The sequence below is a fragment of the Artemia sp. Qi Xiang Cuo genome, chromosome 9 (genome assembly GCF_049724085.1).
Source record: "Artemia sp. Qi Xiang Cuo chromosome 9, ASM4972408v1, whole genome shotgun sequence".
Taxonomy (NCBI): domain Eukaryota; kingdom Metazoa; phylum Arthropoda; class Branchiopoda; order Anostraca; family Artemiidae; genus Artemia; species Artemia sp. Qi Xiang Cuo.
This window is the reverse complement of record NC_142802.1, coordinates 35,242,959-35,264,298: the sequence shown is the minus strand read 5'-3', so window position 1 is coordinate 35,264,298 and position 21,340 is coordinate 35,242,959. Positions and strand designations below refer to the sequence as shown.

The following is a 21,340-nucleotide window of genomic DNA, read 5'->3' as shown; positions in this document are numbered from 1 at the left end:
AACAATTCCATATTTATTAAAGGTTTTCAAAATACCTTTATAACTATATATAATTTCTCAATAACATTTGTTACCACTATATACATTTTCCATATATGACTATATACATTAATTTTTCGCGTTTTTTTTTTAATCTTTGTTTCACAGCTTTTCTTTGGCTCTATTTCGAAAAACAAACTTGTGTCAGTAACTGTTTTAGCTTACTCTATGTCGGTTTGCTTATACAAACTTTTGAGCTTTCTAATTCTTTTTGAGTTTCAGGTACGTGAGACAGTTCAATAACTTTTTCGCCTATAATCTCTTTTTTTCAGCTTTAATGTCCTTTTGGGACAAAGCTTCGTTCACAGCTTAGATTTGATAAGCCCAAAGTTTAGCTATTAACATTTTTACCTGTTATGACATTATCAGCGTACTTGTGCCTGCATCTAAGGTTTGCTTACCACCAGTTTCTTCCGGTTGCTCAATATACATTTCCAGGTTCTCTTGTCTGACGGCTAATGCTAAAAGGACTGTTATGACCCTGCACACAACAATAACTTAGTTATAGCCACCCTTTTTATTTGTGGCCACAGTTTTTCTCTGTGCTATTCTCTTATCAACAAAGTGGCCCTTCTGCAGAGAATATACCTTGCCTTCATGGCATAGGGTAATTTATTTTAAGATATATAAGCCAACGTGACGATTTTCACTTTAACTTCCCAACTATTAGTGGTCTTTCATTAATCTCAACTTCAACTTAGGTAATTTAGGCTATTATTGAGCATTTCATATTTTTTTTTGGTAAGCTTGTAATTTTTCCAAACACGACTCCCACATGAACAGCATAATTTTTCCTCTGTCTACCTGGAGCATACCTTCAGTATTTCTGTTTAATCCTGTCCATGGTCACACCTGGGCTACTAGGCTACTAGTCTCTTCGGAGGCGTGGGCTCGAATCCCACCACTGCCACCAGCTGTGGTAAAGTGGTTTTATGGTATTGGGGTGAGGTTGTAGCTGATGCCTTGTTACTCCCTTTATTGGGGAGATACTTGTGGTTCTAAGGTAAATAAACTTTGGCAGCGTGCCTTAGGCTATGACCTGACTAATGAGGCGTACCAGTTGGGAATATTCAAGGGACTAAATTTAGATTGTAGAGAGGTTGGCTATAACACAATGCTTTTATTTAGTTAAAATACAACGGTATAGGTATGATAATATATAAGCCACTGGGACTGGTTGTCCCAGGGAGTCAACAGGTATAAGAAATCTACAATAAAGTACAATACAATAAGATACTTAGACACTTACAATAATCCAACAATATTCCAACGTATTTCAAATAAGATAACAAACGGGAAGAGGTTCGCCCTGCAAGTCAAAGAGTGTTCCTTCAGTCTCGACAATCTGAGAATATATAAAAAACCAACCGCATCTATCCGGCTAATTAACGTACTTAGCCAGGAAATTGGCTATTGAGCAAGCTCCTTTCAAGCTTACACATTCCAGGATTTGTACCTTTATCTTAATAAAAAGTGGCCTTTTGAAACTTGTAATTGCGTCTTAATGTTTTTATTAAAATCCCAAATTTGACTTAATTAGAAAGCGTCACCACACTTTTACATGCTCTAGCAAAATAATTGGGTTTGTTGCAGTTACTGAATACTTTCCCTTTTGCAAGAGATTTGTGTGACAGTGAGAATTCTCCTCCACAAAAATAGTATTCCTTGTTTCTGTTTTTTAGTGGGAATGATGAGTTTGATTTGTAGATTAATCAATCTCATGTTTTATGGTTATATCTTGGCGTGATGGTGGCTTTCATTGTCTTTAGGTTAACCTGAATATCCGTGTGTTCGAGCTATAGAAACAGCTTGGACAAGACTAAGATCAGACCCCATCTCTAATAGTAGCATCATATTCATTGTCTTGAACCGGAATCTGGAGTTCTGTAGTGTTCTGGTGTGTTGCCTCCCCTTTTCTTTGATCTCTTTTATGGAAGAGATATCCCAAGAACACTTTGTTGGCTCTTAGGATTGACATAACTACTGAATTTCTTCATATGTGCTATTACATTATGTCTTTCTCCTTTTTGCCAATCCATATAAGTAAGTATGCACAGCTGTAGCTTTGCCACTAAGTGGTCCTTTGGAACGTTAGTTTGGCCAGGTTCTTAAACTGTTCTTTTTTTATATTGAGAGTTCCCCAGTTCATTTTGGGGCATGGATGGTACAGTAGTCTCCATCTTCAGTCCATTTTTGGGTATGGTACAGTAGTCTCGATCTTAGTTATTTTAACACCCTGTAGATAATTCAAGATTGATATTGGAAATCCAAATTTGCAGCACCTTGAAAAGATAGAAAGATTATTACACTATTTAGAATCATTATTGGGTGTCAGCTGCATTGTCATAAATGGACCTATTACATCACAAATTAGCATAAAACAAGGAAGCAGAGGGTACCACTCTTTGTGTTTTGTAGTATTTTGTACAGTTTGTGGTAATTATAGAAGAGAAAATTTGCCAGATTTTCGAAAGGGGGAAGGGAAATACCATAAAAAGTCAAGCAATTTTAATGGACATCACACCATTAGATTTAACATATCAGAAAATCTTATTTTGGAGATTTCAAGCTCCTATCTACAAATATGTGGAATTATGCATTTGTGTCAGAATTTTATATCATGTTCATGTGTATTTTTTCCAGGGATGATGTTATCAAACCAATGGGCTTAGAAGATTAGGAGAGAGCCTATTCAAATAGAAATTAAAATGTCTAGTACCCTTTTTAAGTGACCAAAAAGATTGTGCAATGGGAAATTGGTGTTGCTCCCAGTTTGTGGCCAATCCTGGAATAGCCAATATATTTAAAAGTATAAAAAATTATGTAATGAGCGTTTTAGTTCAGAGTAAGTAATGATGCAGGATGGTATTACGAAGGAGGGCTTGTGGTTTAATGTGTAGGTGGGGGGGATTGTAAATAGATGTCTAAATGAGTACATTTCAGTGCCCAAAATGTGTAACTGTCCATGAGCCGTCAGATAAATATAGAAAAGGGTTGGAATTATTCTTTCTTCCTCCTTCATTTAGACTAAGCCTGAATAAGGGTGCTGTAGGGTGATACCCCCCTTCTTGCTGCACCAAGTTTCTGCCTTTTATTTTAAAGTTCATTTAACTAAACTGATTTGCTTTATTTTTCATAAAATTTTACGCAGTGATGTGTAAGTGTGCATTAGCTATTATGAAGGAGGGATGGTGGTTGATTTTGCTCGCAGGGGGAGGAGGGGGGTAGGTGCCTCAAAGAGTGCATTTTTAATGCTCAAGTTTGGCAACTCTTATTGAACCTTCAGGTAAATATGGAATGAGTTCTGATGAGGGGGGGGAATTAATATCTAATACCCCTTGATTCTTGAGAGTATTTTTGGTCTGTTTTTTTTTTTATTATTTTTGCTAGGGGCGGGCAGGGGGTTTAATAATGATCCTCCTTTTACAAAAATAATTTTCTGTATAACACTAAATATTGCATTCTCTGTCCCAGGTGGAGATGGCGAGGTAGGGCATCATGAGCATTGTCAGGAAATTTCTTGGAGGGGGGGGGGGCAAGTGCTGCCAGAAGCTTTTTTTCAGCAATTTTAATTGGTAATTTTTCTCTATTCTTATTTATATACAATATTTCAATGTATTTAGACATATGTATACTATGTATTTAAACATCGGAGAACCCTTAAACATCGTTAGAAGTTTTAAGTAGATATTGAAATTTTGTCCAAAAATTTTATTTACAATCGAACGTTCTAATTCTTAAGGAGAAAAACCGAAAACGTAAGACACTACCAATCAATTTATAATTATTGATATATACAGCTTAGCTGCAAGAAATTAGGGATTTGTGGTTTTTATGTCATTCTGCTTCATAAAAGATGAATGGTTATTGGGGTTTAGCCAGGAATCTTTTGAGTTGATTTGGAAACATCAACAATGACAGAGCTATACAGAGCTGTTGAAAGGACCAATACCCCTGCTAAAGTTTGTTAAATTAATTACGTCTTAACAAGTTAATCAATTTGAATCGTGACTTACTGTTACTCAAGCATTGTAATATCCCATAACCATAGTCAACAAATGTCCTTGCCTTCTTGACTATCAGAAAATTTTTTGGTGATGTTGCAGGAGGGTCAAAAGTGCAATTTTAGGCCCTTTCTTTTCAACATTTTGTGGAGAACACATGAGACGGATTTTGGAGGGGAGAGTGTGAATCATCAGATGGAGTATTCTTTTCCCCAATCTATCCTTTCTCCATGCAGGCTTGATAGAAGCCTTTCCAAAGTAAGAGTCTGGCTATGCCACAAGGTGGTTACTAGCTTATTTGGTACCGGTATCTATTTTTGACAGCATTGTATATTCTAATGCGCATACCTGTCAATATCTATTTGATTCATTTAGTATTGTCAATATAACAATATGTTGTTTGTAGATGGTTTCACGGTAAAATATCCCGAGACCAGGCAGAACAGCTTCTATTCCCTCGTGAAGATGGATTGTTTCTTGTCCGTGAGTCGACAAACTTCCCGGGAGACTACACGTTGTGTGTATGCTACCAAGGAAAAGTTGAACACTATCGTGTTATATACAAAGATAGCAAACTAACCATTGACGAAGAAGAATATTTTACTAACCTTGCCGAGCTAGTAGAGGTAAGCATCATTTTGACAAGTCTCTGCCAATGAATTTTTCCACCAACTTCATTTGATTTGTTTTGGTCAAAGCAATACTATAGCCTATAGAAATTCAATATTTTTCTGCTTACTTAATTTGAAGAGGATCTATTGGATCCACGCCCACTGAAAAGCTCAATTGGTGTGGTTAAAGTGCTTCAGCCAATAATGGGCTACTGCAGGTACTCGGAAAACGGAAAAAAGACTTGACGTGCCGTTTGGTACAAAAGAATGAACTAATTTTTGTATTAAAAAGAACTTGTTCTTCTTCTAAAAATTAGCACCTAGCTTGATAAGTTACATTTTGCTGTAGCAATGATTTTCTCCTATTTAGTTGTTTGGAGGGTTGGCATTAAGAGACAAGGTAGATTCTAGCTTTTGACTAATTTGCATGTGTTTAAAAACATTGCCAAGCAGTAAAATACAGAAATATAACTTAATCTGTCGTAAGGACTTGTATTTAATAATATTAAGAGATGACTAGTTGTCCTATTTTTGTTTATTTTTTTTCTGTTTTTATATTGTGAGATCATTTGACCAAAATAAAATTATACTGGCTTTGCAAAGAGTGATATGTAATCCCTTTGCCATTATTTTTTTCTTAGCCCCGTCATGTAGAAATGATTGTAAGCAGGTGGAAGATGCTCAATCGGTCCAAATTCTGAAGTCTTGTGCCCGTTTAAATGCAAAACCGACCTAGGGCACCCAACTACCCTTTCTACCCTTTAAAGCGTGATTAGGAGGAATCGTTATTTTTTTAAGGGACTCAACGTGCGTTTTTAGCATAGAGAAGTTTATTTGTGTTTATTCATTTCTATTTGTTTTAATAACACCCAATTGAATTGATTTGATTTCCTGCATCCCCACATGGCATCATGTCTAGAATCAGTACACGTCAATATTTATTGAATTTCTCTAAAATCACTTTAATGACAACATGTTATTTGTAGATGGTTAAGTAAGCATTTTACCCTTTATTTGAAGAGTAATCATACACAAATAATCGATATCTAATTAATACTACTACTACTAACAACTCACCGCAGCACCAAGCCGCCTGAGGCCAATACAGTTGCACGCACGCTCCTCCGCCATCCCTATCTATTCAAAGCCTCCTTTTTTACACCCTCCCAGGAAGTTCCCATTTCCTTAAATCTTTCTTTATGACGTCCTCACCCAGACGGGGACGACCTGCTTTCTGTTTAGCCCTAGACGGTTGGCCAAAAAGGACAATCTTCGGCAATCTGTCATCCTTCATTCACACAACGTGCCCTAGCCACCCCAACCTTTTTTTCATTATAGCCCTAGAAATCGTTATTTAAGCACATTTTTCTTACAGCCAACTGTTCGAAATATGATCAGTCAGTCGGGTACATAAGACAGTCTCGAAGCAATTCTTCTAATAATTCTTCATCTGCTTTTCGGAGAGCCTCTGCTTCACAATCATATTTGACCACTGTCATCGTTGTAGCTTCTAATATTCTAATCTTGGTTTGCGAACCTATCTTCCTGTTCTTCCAAACTTTTTTTTTATCTGTGAAAACACACTAGTTCTCGACTACTCTACTATTTACATCTCCGCAGCTCCCATCGTCTTTACTAATGATTAAATAAAAAAACAAGTTTTTTCAACTGAAAGTAAGGAGCAACAATAAAGCTCAAAATGAACAGAAATTATTTCCTATATGAAAGGGGCTGTCCCCTCCTCAACGCCTCGCTCTTTACGCTAAAGTTTTTTATTGTTTTAAAAATAAAGTTGTGAGACAGAGTTAAACTTTAGCGTAAAGAGCGAGGCGTTTAGGAGGGGACAGCCCCTTTCATATACGGAATAATTTCTGTTCGTTTTAAGTTTTAATGTTGCTCCTTACTTTCATTTTAAAAAACTTGTTTTTTTATTTAATTTTTTATCGTTTTTTAGTTAATGCAGCTTTTATTTTGGCTCACCGTTATTGAATAAGTAAACAAAATTTGCATAAAATTTTTACTTTTCTTTTGCAAAATGGCTGTTTCTAAATTTGGTTCTGACGTAATTTACAAATTAACTTACGTAACGAACTTCTATATTCGTACATTTTTCTTCTGGCAAAAAATACAAAGTTGCAGATTTTTGCAGATATGAGCTTGAAACCTATGTAATACGGTTTTTTGATACGCTGAATCTGACGGTGTGATTTTCATTAAAATTCTTTCACTTTTAGGGGATGTTTCCCCTCTCTTTAAAATACCAGGTAAATTTTCTCAGGCTCGTAGCCTTTGATGAGTGATACTAAACTTAATAAAATTTATATATTTAGAATCAGCATTATAAGCCCATTCTTTTGATACATTTATTGACATCAAAATTCCGTTTTTAAAACTTTCGATTACTATTGAGCCGTATCGCTTGTTTTTTTTATTGCTTTTTTTATTACGTTTATGATATTACATATATAAGGGGGTTCTCCCCTTAGTCAATACTACGCTCTTTACGTTAAAAGTTAAAAAATTTTTAATTCACAAACCCCTGAACCACAAAGGCCGTTTAATTAGAATAGATAGCTCTTTTGAAAGTACTAAGAAAAACTGTAGCGTAAAGAGTGAGGTATTGACTTGGGGGAGAACCCCCTTATATACTTAATAATTTCTGTTCCTTTTTAAGTTCTTGTGTTGCTTCTTACTTTCAGTTGAAAAAACTTGTTTTTTTTTTAATTTAATTTCTTATCGTTTTTTAAATAATGCTTGGAAATCCGGCGCCCCCTTCATAGAAATGTCCCTTACCCCAAAGAAACATCCTCCACGGAAAGAACCTCCTGAGTAACCCCCTCCTCCAGCCCCCCCCCCCATCAGAAAAAAATCCTTCCTGAAAATGTCTGTATACTTCCCAATAACCAATACAATATGTAAACAGTAAAAAAAGTGCATAACTTCAAGACCTTTCCCCGGGGACTCTAGGAAATTAAGTCAACCTCAAAGACATATTTGTCGGATTTTAGACTATGCTGAGCAAAATACCTACTCAAAATTTTTGATTGGTTGACTTTGAGAAAAAAAATGAGCGTGTTAGGGGGCCTAGTTGCCCTCCATTTTTTTTGGTCACTTAAAAAGGGCACTAGAACTTTTAATTTACGTTCCAATGAGCCCTCCTACTATATTCTAGGACCACTGGGTCAATACGATTACCCCTGGGGGAAAGAAAGAAAGAAAAAAAACAAATAAACACGCATCCGTGATCTTTCTTCTGGCAAAAAATGGAAAATTTCACATTTTTGTAGATAGGAGCTTGAAACCGCTACAGTAGGGTTCTCTGATACGCTGAATATGATGGTGTGATTTTCATTAAGGTTACGTGGCTTTTTGGGGTTCTATCCTCATTTTTCAGAAAATCAGCCAAATTTTCGCATGCATGTAACTTTTGATAGGTAGTATTTAACTTGATGAAACTTACATATTTGAAATTAAAAATCAAATTCCGACTCTTTTGATGCATCTATTGGTATCAAAATTCTGTTTTTTAGAGTTTCGGTTACCATTGAACCGGGTCGCTCCTTACTTACAGTTCGTTACCACGAACTGTTTGACTACCAGGGTAAGTGAAGCTGCCCACCTGATCAATCTTTTCATTACCCAACGTCACCTTTTCATCTTCACTTATTCCTAGCCTTAGTGACTTAGTCTTCTTCACAATAATTTTCCAACCTATTCTAGCACCCTGAACTTGTAAAACCTCTAAAAGTTCATTCATTTTGCTCACACTTTCATCTAGGATGCTTAAATCATCAGCATAATCTAAGTCCAGGAGACTTTTTCCTCCCCTGAAATTATTCCAACCATCTTCCACATTGTCAAATTTTAAACTCTCAAGTTTAGTATTCAATTTTTCCTGGAAATTTTCTCTCAAATTCTCATCCTGGAGTCTACCAACATCATAACTTCCCCTTCCGGGAAATTATGAAGGTAGCTACCGTTCCGAAATTTCAGCTTCAAATTAACCCTAGACACTACTACATGGTGATCTTTGCTTTTAACGTCAATAACAGCACTCCTATATACCCTAGGTTGTATTGATCCTGCCAGTCTTCGGTTTACTATAACGTAATGAATAAAGTTTGCTGTCCAAGCCGCCTGAGGCCAACAGAGCTACGCACGTTCCTCCGCCGTCCCTATTTATTCAAAGCCTCCCTTTTTACACCCTCCCAGGAAGTTCCCATTTCCTTTAAATTTTTCTTTATGACATCCTCCCACCCCAGATGAGGACGACCTGCTTTCCGTTTTGTCCTACACGGTTGGCCGAAAAGGATAATCTTCGGCAATCTGCCATCCTTCATCTGCAGAACGTGCCATAGCCATCGCCTACCATCACGTGAATACCCTTTTAATTTATTGCCCATTTTATGATCAAACAACGTATTCGTTATAACTAGAATGTTATACCTATAAAATTGCTAAAGTCTATATCCATTACTGTTTTATTTTCCTACATCAAATGTACCTAGGCTAGGATACTATCTATCGCTATTTTTACCGATCTGGGCGTTAAAATCTTCTAGTAAAACATCATATTCTTACATGGGACCCTGTCTGTTTGCTCCTGTAATTGTAAGTAAAATTCATCTGAGTCACTAGTATCGCCGTCAGCCGGCTTTACAGGGGTATATACTACTATAACTGATACCCTGAAATTTTTAGTCATAATATGAGCAACTAGTATTCTATTATTAATACATTCCCAGCCTAAACAAAACTTAGCAGCTTCCTTATTCATCATGAGCCCTACTCACTTTCTATGTACCCCACTCTTCCTGCCTGAGTAAACAAATTCTATATCACCTAATGTCATGCTTCCTACCCCTGGGATATGAGTTTCTTAAACTCCTAATAAGTCCATCTCGAAACTTCTGAATTTGTCAGTCAAAGTGTCGATACGATAGTCATTGTTTAACGTCGTAACATTCCAAATTCCAATTTTCATGTTCTTTAAATTATTGAAATTATTTTGGCCTCAGAAAAGACAATGATCCCGGATACCAGTGCAGGACGGGGATCACATATCTTCTCAAGTCTACACCGAAGTGCTTAAGCCGGCTTAATATATATATATATATATATATATATATATATATATATATATATATATATATATATATATATATATATATATATATATATATATATATATATATATATATATATATATATATATATATATATAAATATATATATATATATAGATATATGATATATATATATATATATATATATATATATATATATATATATATATATATATATATATATATATATATATATATATATATATATATATATATATATATATAAAAATATATATATATATATATATATATATGTATATATATACATCTATAAGTCACGAGTTTGAGAAAATTCGTTTAGAGTTTTAATTTTGGGGAAAAAAATATTCACGTGAGTAACGTAATATTTATAAGATCAATTCAAGAGAATGAATTACATCATTCCCCCCCCCCCCGGAGTAATCCCATCGTTTTTAGTATGTATGACGCATGCAACATTACAAAAGGACAGCTAAACATAAAATACCAAGGGTAATGAGTCTGTAATGCCGTAAACGAAATTGCTCTGATCAAGGAGTCGTATACCAACATCCTCACACGACTGTCCTCGTGCTGTTGACTTGCTCAAGTGCTTTCATAAAAATTGAGGGCAAGCCATTGAACTTATATTTGTACGTTGAAGAGGAACAAAAGGGAAATCCCGACCAAACAAAAGGAAATCAAAAGGAACAGAATGAAATCTTACCTCCGACCAAACAGTAAAAGAGAACCCAGATATTCTGTGTTAGGCTTCCAGAACAGAATCACTTTGATGTCCTATATACCCGAAGAAACTGAGCAGTTGTCTACTCTTCATCAATGCATTTTTCTGCGTCTCAAAAAACGCTTACTGAGAAAAAGGCTAACTATCAATAAAAGGTAACTGAAAAATGTTTGCTAATTCCTATTTGTTAAAACACTCAAACTTAGGGGTTTATCAGACCTCCCCCCCCTATTAGTTACGTAACCTTTTTTTTCACCCAACCAGTTAAGGGTTAAAATTAGTATTGGCTTAGATAACTAATGGTCAAACAATTGTTAAGTCTCGCAAAATTGGGAAACAAGAAAGAAAAGGTTTACTTTTTCTTTTAATTCTGACAGTTGAACCAGTGCTTTGATTGAATATCTTTGATTGCAGGCTGAAAGTGGACCAATGTCCCCTCCCATGCTACCTAATTTTCAGGAGAAAGAAAGGTGTGACTATTCTCATTGGTTGCCTTGCAATTCAATGGCAAGTACCCTCGGTGAATGCAATGCGGGCATGGGAATTTTCAGCGGCGTTCTTTTCTCTAACTTGTACGTGACAGTGCTCAAATCCGATTTAAACTCATGGGGCAAGTAATTTGGGCATTGTTTTGATATTTCTCGTCCATCGTGGAGACTGTATGCAAGGCTCTTAAAACGTTTTCACCTTCATGGACGAGCGATACAGCGTTTCGATACATTTCAGGATAAAAAAAATTGTCTTTGTATAAGTGGTCTTGTAATAATTATAAATAATAATGCAACGCAATGATGTAGTTTTGCAATTGTTAGTATAGGGTTTACGTCTATCACACGGTGACAGAAATATAATCGAATCGTTATTGGTATTTAATATAGGGGTAACCAAAAGATAGGAGCTTCGTGATACAGCGCCAGCTTGTACATGCCGAATTTCTAGAAATCGCAACATAGGCTGGGACTTTGCGTTTTGTGGCAAAGCAATAAAGCATTAGTTTGTATATATTGTGCATTTTCAAGTAGAAACAGAATATATGCAGACTATCTTTAAGGAACGTGTCATCATGTTTGAACACTTTCCTTTTTAACAGTTTTGAGACATTTTTGATAACAGTAACAGAACATATTTTGATAACAGTTTCTACGCTTTATTAAAGTGAAACAAGTCGAATTTTGTCGCAAATTTTTTTTCCGAATCCGATATATTTTTTACCACCATGGGGTTTAAATAACCCAAAAACTTATGTTAAATGATGTTGTACAAAATCATAGAAAGTATTAAGGGCCTCAACTGTAATTTCTTCTTTTAACTGAGGGAGCCTATACTACAACTCAACCATCCTTTTTCCTAGCACTTCTATTTAACTTTACTGGTTTAGGTCATATGTAAGGAAGATAGAAAACCAGTTTACTGCTAATAAATGCATTCGATTTTGGTTGTCTTTGAACAAGTCAGTCGCTGTTTATACTATGGGTATCGGCTATTGGATGGAGAGGAAGGCGTCCCACATTTTCGATATTACACTGAAGGTGCATGTTCATTTAAAAATCGAAATGGGTTCATTAAAAAGATATGAGAAACTTAGTGCTATTTTATAAATTCTGAAAATGTAATTGCTGAAGGGGGATAGGGAAACATATGCAGTGTCTACTTCCAATCAGTGTAATCACCAGCAGTACCTCTTTAATTCTCTAGTTTTTTTTTCAACTCACAGAGCCAATACCTATCAAGCTCATTTTCGTCGGTTACGGAACAGAAAAAAAAAAAAAATCCTAGATAAAGACTTGAAGTAATGTCCCTAGGACTTAGTCCCGGCTCTCGGCGATCCAACCCCATTTTATGTGTTTCTGGGTGTTATTTGAAATATGATTGACCCTTTTTAGCGACTGAGGTAGCATAGTGTAAGCTTATTTGGAATAGTAAACATAAATAGTATGGTCCGTTGTTTATTTTTCTATCAGTATGACGTGGCTTGCAATTTTAACTTGACTTTTTTAATTATTTTATTTTGCTAGTCTAATTTTCCGTGTTCAAAATTATTTGCTTATTTTTATTTATATTCGATTTAGCATTATGAAAAAGACGCAGATGGACTTTGTACTCACTTAACAATTAGCGTACCAAAAAAAGGGAAGCAAGATTTCTTTGTGGATAGAAAGGCCTTTGAAGAGGCTGGATGGGTTATCCAAGAAAATGATCTCGTTGTAAGTAATGAATACTAGTTCCATTAAGTCCGTAATAGAGCCATTCCTTCCTCCTGACCTATCGAACAATTTGTGAAGATTCAGGACCTGATTGATCGGACCCTCCCCTTTAATTGTTTTTTTCGGTCTTTGAGTCAAAGCACATGATTGCATCTGATTTTGTAATTTTCGGAAATATTCTCCAGAATTAAGGGCTAATACTTTAAAATGGTAAACGTAGCTAAGGCATTGAACAATTAGTTTATTTTGTGAGGAATCTATATGATTAAATTCCATACTTAAATATAAGTCAATGCATTTCATATACAGACACACACGCACACACTATGGTACGTATTTAAATCACTCCTAACTGAGTATTAAAGAAAGAGATCCTGGTGAATTCTGGTGGATCCTGGGTCAGTTCACAATGTCTCCTATGGTACATATTTAAATCACTCCTAACTGTGTATTAAAGAAAGAGATAAAAAAAAGACGTGAAACGGGCAATAATTGACAAAATTATAATTTTACTGATCATGGTTGCAACATCCTAGAGAGCTATATCTCGACTCTGCCAGTCAAAATAATATAGTTAAGTTATTTTAATTTGGAATGAAGTCGAGATGTTTGCTCTTTTAGGTTACTGATAACTATTTTGACGCTTATATTGCAATGTGTCTTATCTAAAGAAAAACAGAGTAAGTGTTTTTCACGAATGTTGTTTGATTTTATCCAAAGCCGATTTTGTGCCTATTGGAAACCATCCGTGAAACATGTAATCTGCATGTTGATGGTTTTCTTTTATTTTGCTTTAAGACGTTTACAATATAATTCAAGCCTCCTATTTATAACATGTGGCTGCTCAAGAGAAATGATGAGATACTATTTTAAAATGGTATTTTAATATCTTTCATGCAATGGAGATAAAACAAGCAGAAGAAGATACATAAAAAAAGAGCAAGACAAAGATAAGTATTTTTGACGGAAGTAAAGAGCGACGTTTAAACTTAAAATGCACTGGAATAATTCAGGGGTCCTTTGGTGGACCCATGAATTGATCATTGCCTGGAGATGCGTGGTTAAGGTTTTAATCTTGCTGCTGCAAGGCTGACAAGGGGATCTTTTTAATTATAAAAGGTCGTTAATTAATGAAAGAAAGAAACATTCAAGGTAAATGATGGGTTGTCACCCCCTGAAAGTTGGATTATTTATTATAATATATTTATTTCTTTATTGGAGAAAATAGGGGACATGTAAAATCAGAGCAAGAAATTCGGACAGAGAAAGCTGTACATCCAATCGGACTATAGTATATTCGTGTCTTAGAAAATCATCAGAAACATTGGTCAGTTCTACTTCCTGTGCATTAGGATATTTCTTGATGCTGAATCCTTTAAAATATATAGCCTCCCTAGTATTCTGTTCCCGTTTTTTTCGACCATTTTCTTCTAAGGAGAGATTATTTACAAAACTCAAATATTTTAATTCTAAAAACTAAAATATGGCTTTGATAAATCCGATATACTTGATTGTCATTTTTTCCCCTTTTGTCCTTTTTTTTTACGTACAAATGGCAATTTATAGGTTAAGTGTTCATTAACAGCATACGATCAAACAATTCGTGGTACCGAACTGTCAGTAAGGAACGACTCGGCCCAATAGTAGCTGAAACTCTAAAAGAATTTTGGTAACAATAGATACATCAAAAGAATTAGTTTTTTATGCTGATTCCAAATATATAAGATTCCTTAAGTTTTATGCTACTAATCAAAAGCTACGAGCCTGGAAAAATTTGTCAGATTATTAAAAAAGAGGAGAAACATCTTTGTATTTTTTACCAGAAGAAAGATTATGGATTTTTTTTTCCAGGGGTGATTGTATCGAACCAATAGTCGTAGAAGACTGGGAGAGGGCTCATTTGAACGGAAAGTAAAAGTTCAAGTGCCCCTTTCAAGTGACCAAAAATTGGGGGGAGGAGGAATTCCTGGGAAATATCCATCCGGGAGGATTCCGCCATGACCTGAAAAACGATCAGGAATTTAGTAAAAAACAAGTAAGCAAATAATTTTCTGGGGGAAATTCGCAACGAGGATGGAGTTATTTAGGGGTAATTTCCCAGAAAAGATTTTTAGTGGGAGGAACTTTTTATGGAATAATTTTTCGCGGAAGGAGGGGGAGGGGATTTCCTGGGATTATTTGAAAAACGATCAGAAATTGAATATAAAAAAAAAGTTTTTTCCTACTGAAAGTAAGGAGCAACATTGAAACTTAAAACAAACTGAAACTATTCCGTATATGAGGAGGGCTGTCCGCTCTTCAATGCCCCGATACGCTAACGCTAAAGTTTGACCTTTTGTCCCAATTCCGTAAGAAACGATTCCTGAAACACAGGGGCCGTTCAATTAGTCAGAACCTTTTTTAAAAGTACTGATAAACTTTAGCGTGAAGAAAGGAGTATTGAGGAGGGGACAGCTCCAATTTCTGCTCTTTTTAAGTTCTAATGTTGGTCCTTATTTTCAGTAGAAAAAACTTGTTTTTTATTATTTAATATGAATTTTAGAACGACAACCTCTTGTTCACAATGGATAATTTTCGCAAGTTTTAAGTTTAAATTTCGGCCTTTACTTCAGTCCAAAGTAAACTATTTATTTATTTGTAATTGCCTTAAAAGTTAATGCTTATAGGGAATATAATCACTGTTCAAATTTTGAATGTTGCAAATAAATGATCGTTCCTGTATTATTTCTTAGTTGGATTACAAGCAGGAAATAGCCTATGACTTTTTCTTAGTTGGAATAGTAAGAGACGAACCTCAGTATGGCACTATACCCCAGACAAGTAATTTTTCAAATCTCTTTTTTAAAGTTACTATGTGCCGTGGTTTGTTCTTTACTAGGTTTCAACTATATCCGACAAAACAATGGGCAATATCGATCCTTTATCCAAATTTTAGATACTATATTACCTGGTTTGTTCTTTGCTAGGTGAAAGCTATCTCTACAGCTATGATACTGGTGAAACTTACTTAATCCCTATTTATTATGAACTATACTAATCCTTTATGTAAAATATACTGATGTCATTATAGCTAACATCGTAATACTGCATTTACTTTTGCGCCATATAAGGTTACAACCTACGATTATGACGTCATTCATCAATCTTGTACATGAAATACAGTTTTTCATGAAAAATTGATTCTATTTTAAAATTATTTTTGTAAATTACATAAGATTTTTAAATACATCAATTTCCTTTAAAATGAGCCATTAAACAGCTCTTTATGATGTTCCAGTGCCCCGCTTGCTGCGGAGGAAAAAACAGAAATAATGATGCCTTCAATGCAGAATATTGCAATTCAAGCCAAGGAGCTGTAAGTTTCCTATCCAGGAGTATCGGACAAGGCGGTTCTAATAGTATACTTTTTGTTTCGATCTGATTCCATTTTTGGGAGTTCTGGGCTTTTGTATTTCTTAGGATGGGATGTGATCGTCTTTTACTAGGTTGCTAGCTACCACTGCAACCCGGATAAGTATCTAATGACCAATAATTCCATTTCCGTAATTTAACCACAATTCACCAGTGGATTAAAATATAGATGTTGCTGTGATTTAAAAGTGATGTTTATTGTGTAAGTCACGAAGATTTGTAATATAATCTTAACCGACATTTAGCGATCCTTGTCAATTATGTCACTGTTGTGACTTTTTGGGGTTATGCACTTTGGCTTTTAAAAGGCCCTTAATGCTTAGGAGTGGGATTCTTCTTGTTTAATACTTCCCGAGATTACTTTGAGTTTTATTGTCTCTCCCTTTGTCATCTCTCTTTCTTTTTTTTTTCTCTCTCTCTCTCCTTCTCTTAGATTTTCATGTTCGTTGAACCTGCTTGATCATCTCTTAGGAAAAAAAGGCTAAATTAATCGCATACGTAGAAACACTTGGTAAATATTTTTGGGGGTATTTGAGAGAGACTTGTGCATTGTTTAACACGGAGCTCTGACGTCGCTTGATTTTTGGTTTCAAGAATATTGTCCTGCGTTATTGATTCGTGGATATTTCTTCTTCTTAGTTATCCATTTCCTTTTTTTTATATATATTTTTTTTCATTGTCATAATTTTCTGTGCAACCTAGTAGTTTTAAATCTTGTTTGCTAAAAAGTGATTTTTTTTTATAGTACATATATTTCGTTTAGAACAACTGAGTTCAATAAAGAAGAAGAAGAAGAGGAGGAGGAATAAATAAACCTTAGGCTGGAACTAATGAAAAGTCCCCAAAAAGTTTTCCACAGCCGAAAAATAGCTCCTTTTCTACTTTGCTTAGAAAATAGTAATAGTGACATATTTCACGAGTGAAGGTTTTCACAAGTTACTACCGAAAGCTATTTATTTTTAGCTCCGGGAGTGCATTGGGAAAGGAGAATTTGGCGATGTTTTACTAGGATTCTATCGTTCAGAAAGAGTGGCTGTCAAAATGCTTAAAGATACCAGTCGGGCAGCTCAGAAATTTTTAGCTGAAGCATCGGTAATGACGTAAGTAAATTTTATGCGTTCTTGTCCATTGCAACCATACTTTCAGATCACAGATGGAAACAGGTCCGATCCTAGAAGAGAAGTGGGGGTGTAAAAATCGGAAAAGTTTTTTTTCAAATATAGTGTTATAAGAAATTTCAAAAACAGTTCTTCGGTCTTCCTTTTACTATGTGACTCATTGAAGTATGTGTAGCCGTTGCTAGCCGTCAGAATACAAATTCTGAATTCCTATTAGTTGACAAATCTGCCATTGAAGGAAGTTTTTTTTTGTCTGATTACGTCAGTCTGCCAAAATTTTAAACGAGGAACAATATAGAAATAGGAGTTGAGGATTGAAACTTGAAAGTAATATTTTTAAATGCAGCATTATAGTTATTTTTATTTATAATGCCGTCCACAATTGGCTCTATGCTTCGAATTTTATAAATAATACGTTTTTAATTCGCGAACAATTTTTTTCTGTGGTGCTTTTAAGCTGTTTGAAAAATTCACCTACAATTTTTGCTTTCTAATTTCCCTGATCTATGGCTCCTTCAATTTTTTTTATATGTGCTGGTGTACCGTTACTACTACCACCTCAATCACAGCACAAAGTCGTCTGAGGCTAACGCAACCAAAGCTCTGTTTTGCTCTGGGCTGTATTTATCTTAAGGTTCACCTCTCCTTGAGGCCTTACAGCATGCAGGTTTGAACACGAGTCCCCGTTGATTCCGTTTAGATTTTAGATGAACCCCATCTATGTATCAATGGACATTATGTGCCACCTTGTGGCATCGTCCTTGAAGAATTTTGGCGAAAAACAATACTTGGCTGAGTGACGTCAATTGCCCCCCCCCCCCCGCCTAGATTTGTTTACCCTTCCTTCGCTCTGAATGTCTTAAAAAATACCTTTTTGGGTGGTATTTTCATTGAAAAATGTTTTTATTGGTATTCTATTGAAAAAAGAGTGTCCCCCCTACCCTCTATAGATATTGAAATGTGTGTTACAGTCTTTGTCACTTTGTGGATTAAATTTGAATATTTGAAGCCAGTGTCTGATATGTTTGACTGTACATTCCTCTTCTCCTAATTTTTTTTTTAATTTGACTTATTGTAAATTCAGTGGTGCCACTTGAGGAAGGGGGACAATCGCTCCCACTCCTTAAATTTTGAAAAATATATTTTTTTTTCCTTTAGGTTTCGAAAATACGTTTTTTCTTCTATCTTCATTTTTAAAATTAACTTTTTTAACATTTCCCCCTTTTACATTTTGGCGATTGGTATCACTGTGTGAATTGTCATCTTCGTGAAGATTGGTCCAAAGTCCCCCCCCCCCCAAAAAAAAAAAACCAACAACAAACTAATAAATGAAGGAATTAAAGTAAAGGTAGCCGGCATATGAAAAGGGACTTTAAGGCCAACTGGCCTTTGCAAACATGGAAAAGCTGGTTTGTAATTTACCTTAGTTGTATTCTTAATTCTTAGTAAAACTGAAATTCTTCCATCTTCCAGTTCTGCAAGCATACCACCAAAAAGACTCTTAATTACTTTACTTTTATTTCAGCTCATTGAGACACCCAAACCTTGTCCAGCTTCTAGGTGTGGTATTTAGTGATCCCCATGTATACCTTGTGACGGAGTTTATGAGCAAAGGGAGTCTTGTTGACTACTTGAGGTCAAGAGGGAGGCTGCACGTCACAAAAAAAGATCAAATTGATTTTGCGTAGTAAGTTTTTTTTTGCAACGTTTTTTTTTGTTGCTGGTGACCAGTCATACAGTTCAGAGACTGGCGATAATTTTGTTGCTGTTCTTCTAACTATTAGTAGTCGTTTCAATTCATGGTTAGTCCCAAAATGATCAATTTAGTAGTGTATGTGAAAAAGAAATCTTAAGCTAGGTCAAATTTTGGTTAGGGTGGGCTCTGACTAGAGCTGAGTTTCGCTTCAGTGGGTTAATTCGGCGTCATCTGATGAATAAAATATCTTTGTGTGTGAATACTCTATTCGTATCTGCCTCGGTACAGGGCTGAAAATATTCGGTTATTTGGCTTGCAACATTATGGCAAAATAATTTCAATCTTCTATTAATGCAGTGGTAAGTATTATACTTTTACCCCTATACTTACTTTGTACAACCAGTTCACAAACAGATACTCTTTACTCGATGGACGACATTTCCACACTGACTGACGAAGATAATCTAAAGAGCCATCTAGAATTTCCTCAGATTTTTTCGTCACACCACTTGTCGTCAAAAGTCGAAAGAAACATTTTTCTATGGTTGTGTCAACGTCACCCCTGATTATCATTCTCACCCCGGTTGGCGGTAGTTTTAGATGATATACATTTTATGTACTTTGAGAAACTCAGAGTATCATCCACTATTACACCAAGATATTTCACAGACGGTACACGCTCAATACGGTAAGATCCGATATGTAATTCCTTTAACCAGGGATAATAATCTGGCGATCTAGAAAAAATTACCCAATGCGATTTCTTATAATTTGGCTTTAGATAACTAACCTTCATCCACCTTTCTAGAAAATAAAATTCCAAGGTGCATTTATAGACATTAAATATTGTCATTGAAAATATTGTAAAATTCCCTTAGCCTTTATGACACATATGAATTAGTCCGTATTCAGCTGAATTCAGATTTGCCTTTGTCATTAAAAATGAAGTGCCCAATTGACAGTTATTGTTAAGATCAAGGATGTTTTTTTTTCTCCTTTTCTAATGTACAATAGTAGCATCAGTACCATGCTGTAGCTGAGTTCTAACTCTGGGTCTCATGATACCAAGCAGAGATCAATCCCACTGCGTCACTACAGGGTAACCACTTGAGTTGTACTAGTAATTATGTGGGTTCTGTATATCCTTTGCAGTTTATGCCTGTGATCTCCACCTTCTTGGTATAAATAAGAATAGTTTTGCAAATTTTTCTTACATTTCTTGGGTTTTTTTTAATAAAAAATTTGAATATCTATCTTTTAATTGCTCTAATTAAATCCTCACAATACTCTGTTGTTTTTTTTTCATCGTGGGATATGTACTAAAGTTGGTAACAGTCAAAATTCCTTAAGGGCTCATTCTCTTACTAAATTAAAAAAAAAGATGCTGTTTTTCTTAAGTAAAACGGGTGCTGATCGTGTGCATATAGCCGAAGTTTCTTGTAGATTTATCTTCAATGTCTGCTGAAACGTTCTCGTCATTTTGTTTCTAGTCTTTTTCAATTTTAGAAAATAAGAATTTACGATCTATTCGATCTTTTCGTGTTCGGTGAAGAAGATTTTGATATATTTACCACTACCCCCTTGGTATTCGAATAGGTATCTTGTTTTACGATTTGGTCTTTCCAGTATAATTCTGAAGATCAGTGGACGTACAGAAATGATCAATGGACTTCACTTTGAAGAAAATGAATTTTTATCGCACGCTTCGGGCAAATCGTAGTTTTCCTTACGTTAGTGTGTTTGTTAGGGTTGTTTCTTTTCTTCTTTTTTTCTCTTGATTTTTTTTTCTTGATTTTTTTGTATTGTCGCTTTGTTCCATGTTGTATGTTTTATAGCAAGCAAAAATTAAACTATCATTATTGTCTAAATTTGATTATAATTTCTTTTTTGTTTTAGTGATACGTGCGCTGGAATGGAGTACCTTGAATCGAAACGTGTTGTGCATAGAGACTTGGCTGCAAGAAACGTGCTAATAGCCGAAGATGGAAGTGCAAAAGTGAGTGACTTTGGACTTGCTCGAGAAGAGTCTTTCAGTGTGGATGGGGGTAAGTTCCCAATAAAATGGACTGCTCCTGAAGCTTTGAAATTTGGACATTTCTCAAATAAATCTGACATGTGGAGTTTTGGTATTTTATTATGGGAGATCTATAGTTTTGGACGTGTTCCTTATCCTCGTATCCCATTAGCTGATGTGATGAAACATGTAGAGAAGGGATATAGAATGGAAGCTCCTGAAGGTTGTCCACCCGAGATCTATGAAGTCATGAGGCTAGTGAGTATAGTACAGTCTTCTTGAATTGTATGATCTTATCATTAATAATCCGACCATACATTGGCTTAGTTTGTCTGCAAGTAAGTAACAAATTATGAATGAATGAATGAATGGTTTTTATTTCTCATCATAAATAACACAAGGTTACACAACGGA

The 21,340-nt window shown here is 35.2% G+C and overlaps 1 protein-coding gene across 1 annotated transcript in view; it reads left to right on the top strand.

Annotated features, from left to right (window-relative positions):
• Positions 1–21,340, top strand: part of Csk (C-terminal Src kinase) — a 54,440-nt gene that overhangs the window by 25,581 nt on the left and 7,519 nt on the right. Inside the window, exons 2-6 of the mRNA XM_089094493.1 lie at positions 4,450–4,669; positions 12,553–12,687; positions 17,062–17,198; positions 18,742–18,903; positions 20,809–21,184. Coding sequence (XP_088950619.1) covers positions 4,450–4,669; positions 12,553–12,687; positions 17,062–17,198; positions 18,742–18,903; positions 20,809–21,184 — 1,030 coding nt within the window. The remainder of the gene's footprint in view (positions 1–4,449; positions 4,670–12,552; positions 12,688–17,061; positions 17,199–18,741; positions 18,904–20,808; positions 21,185–21,340) is intronic.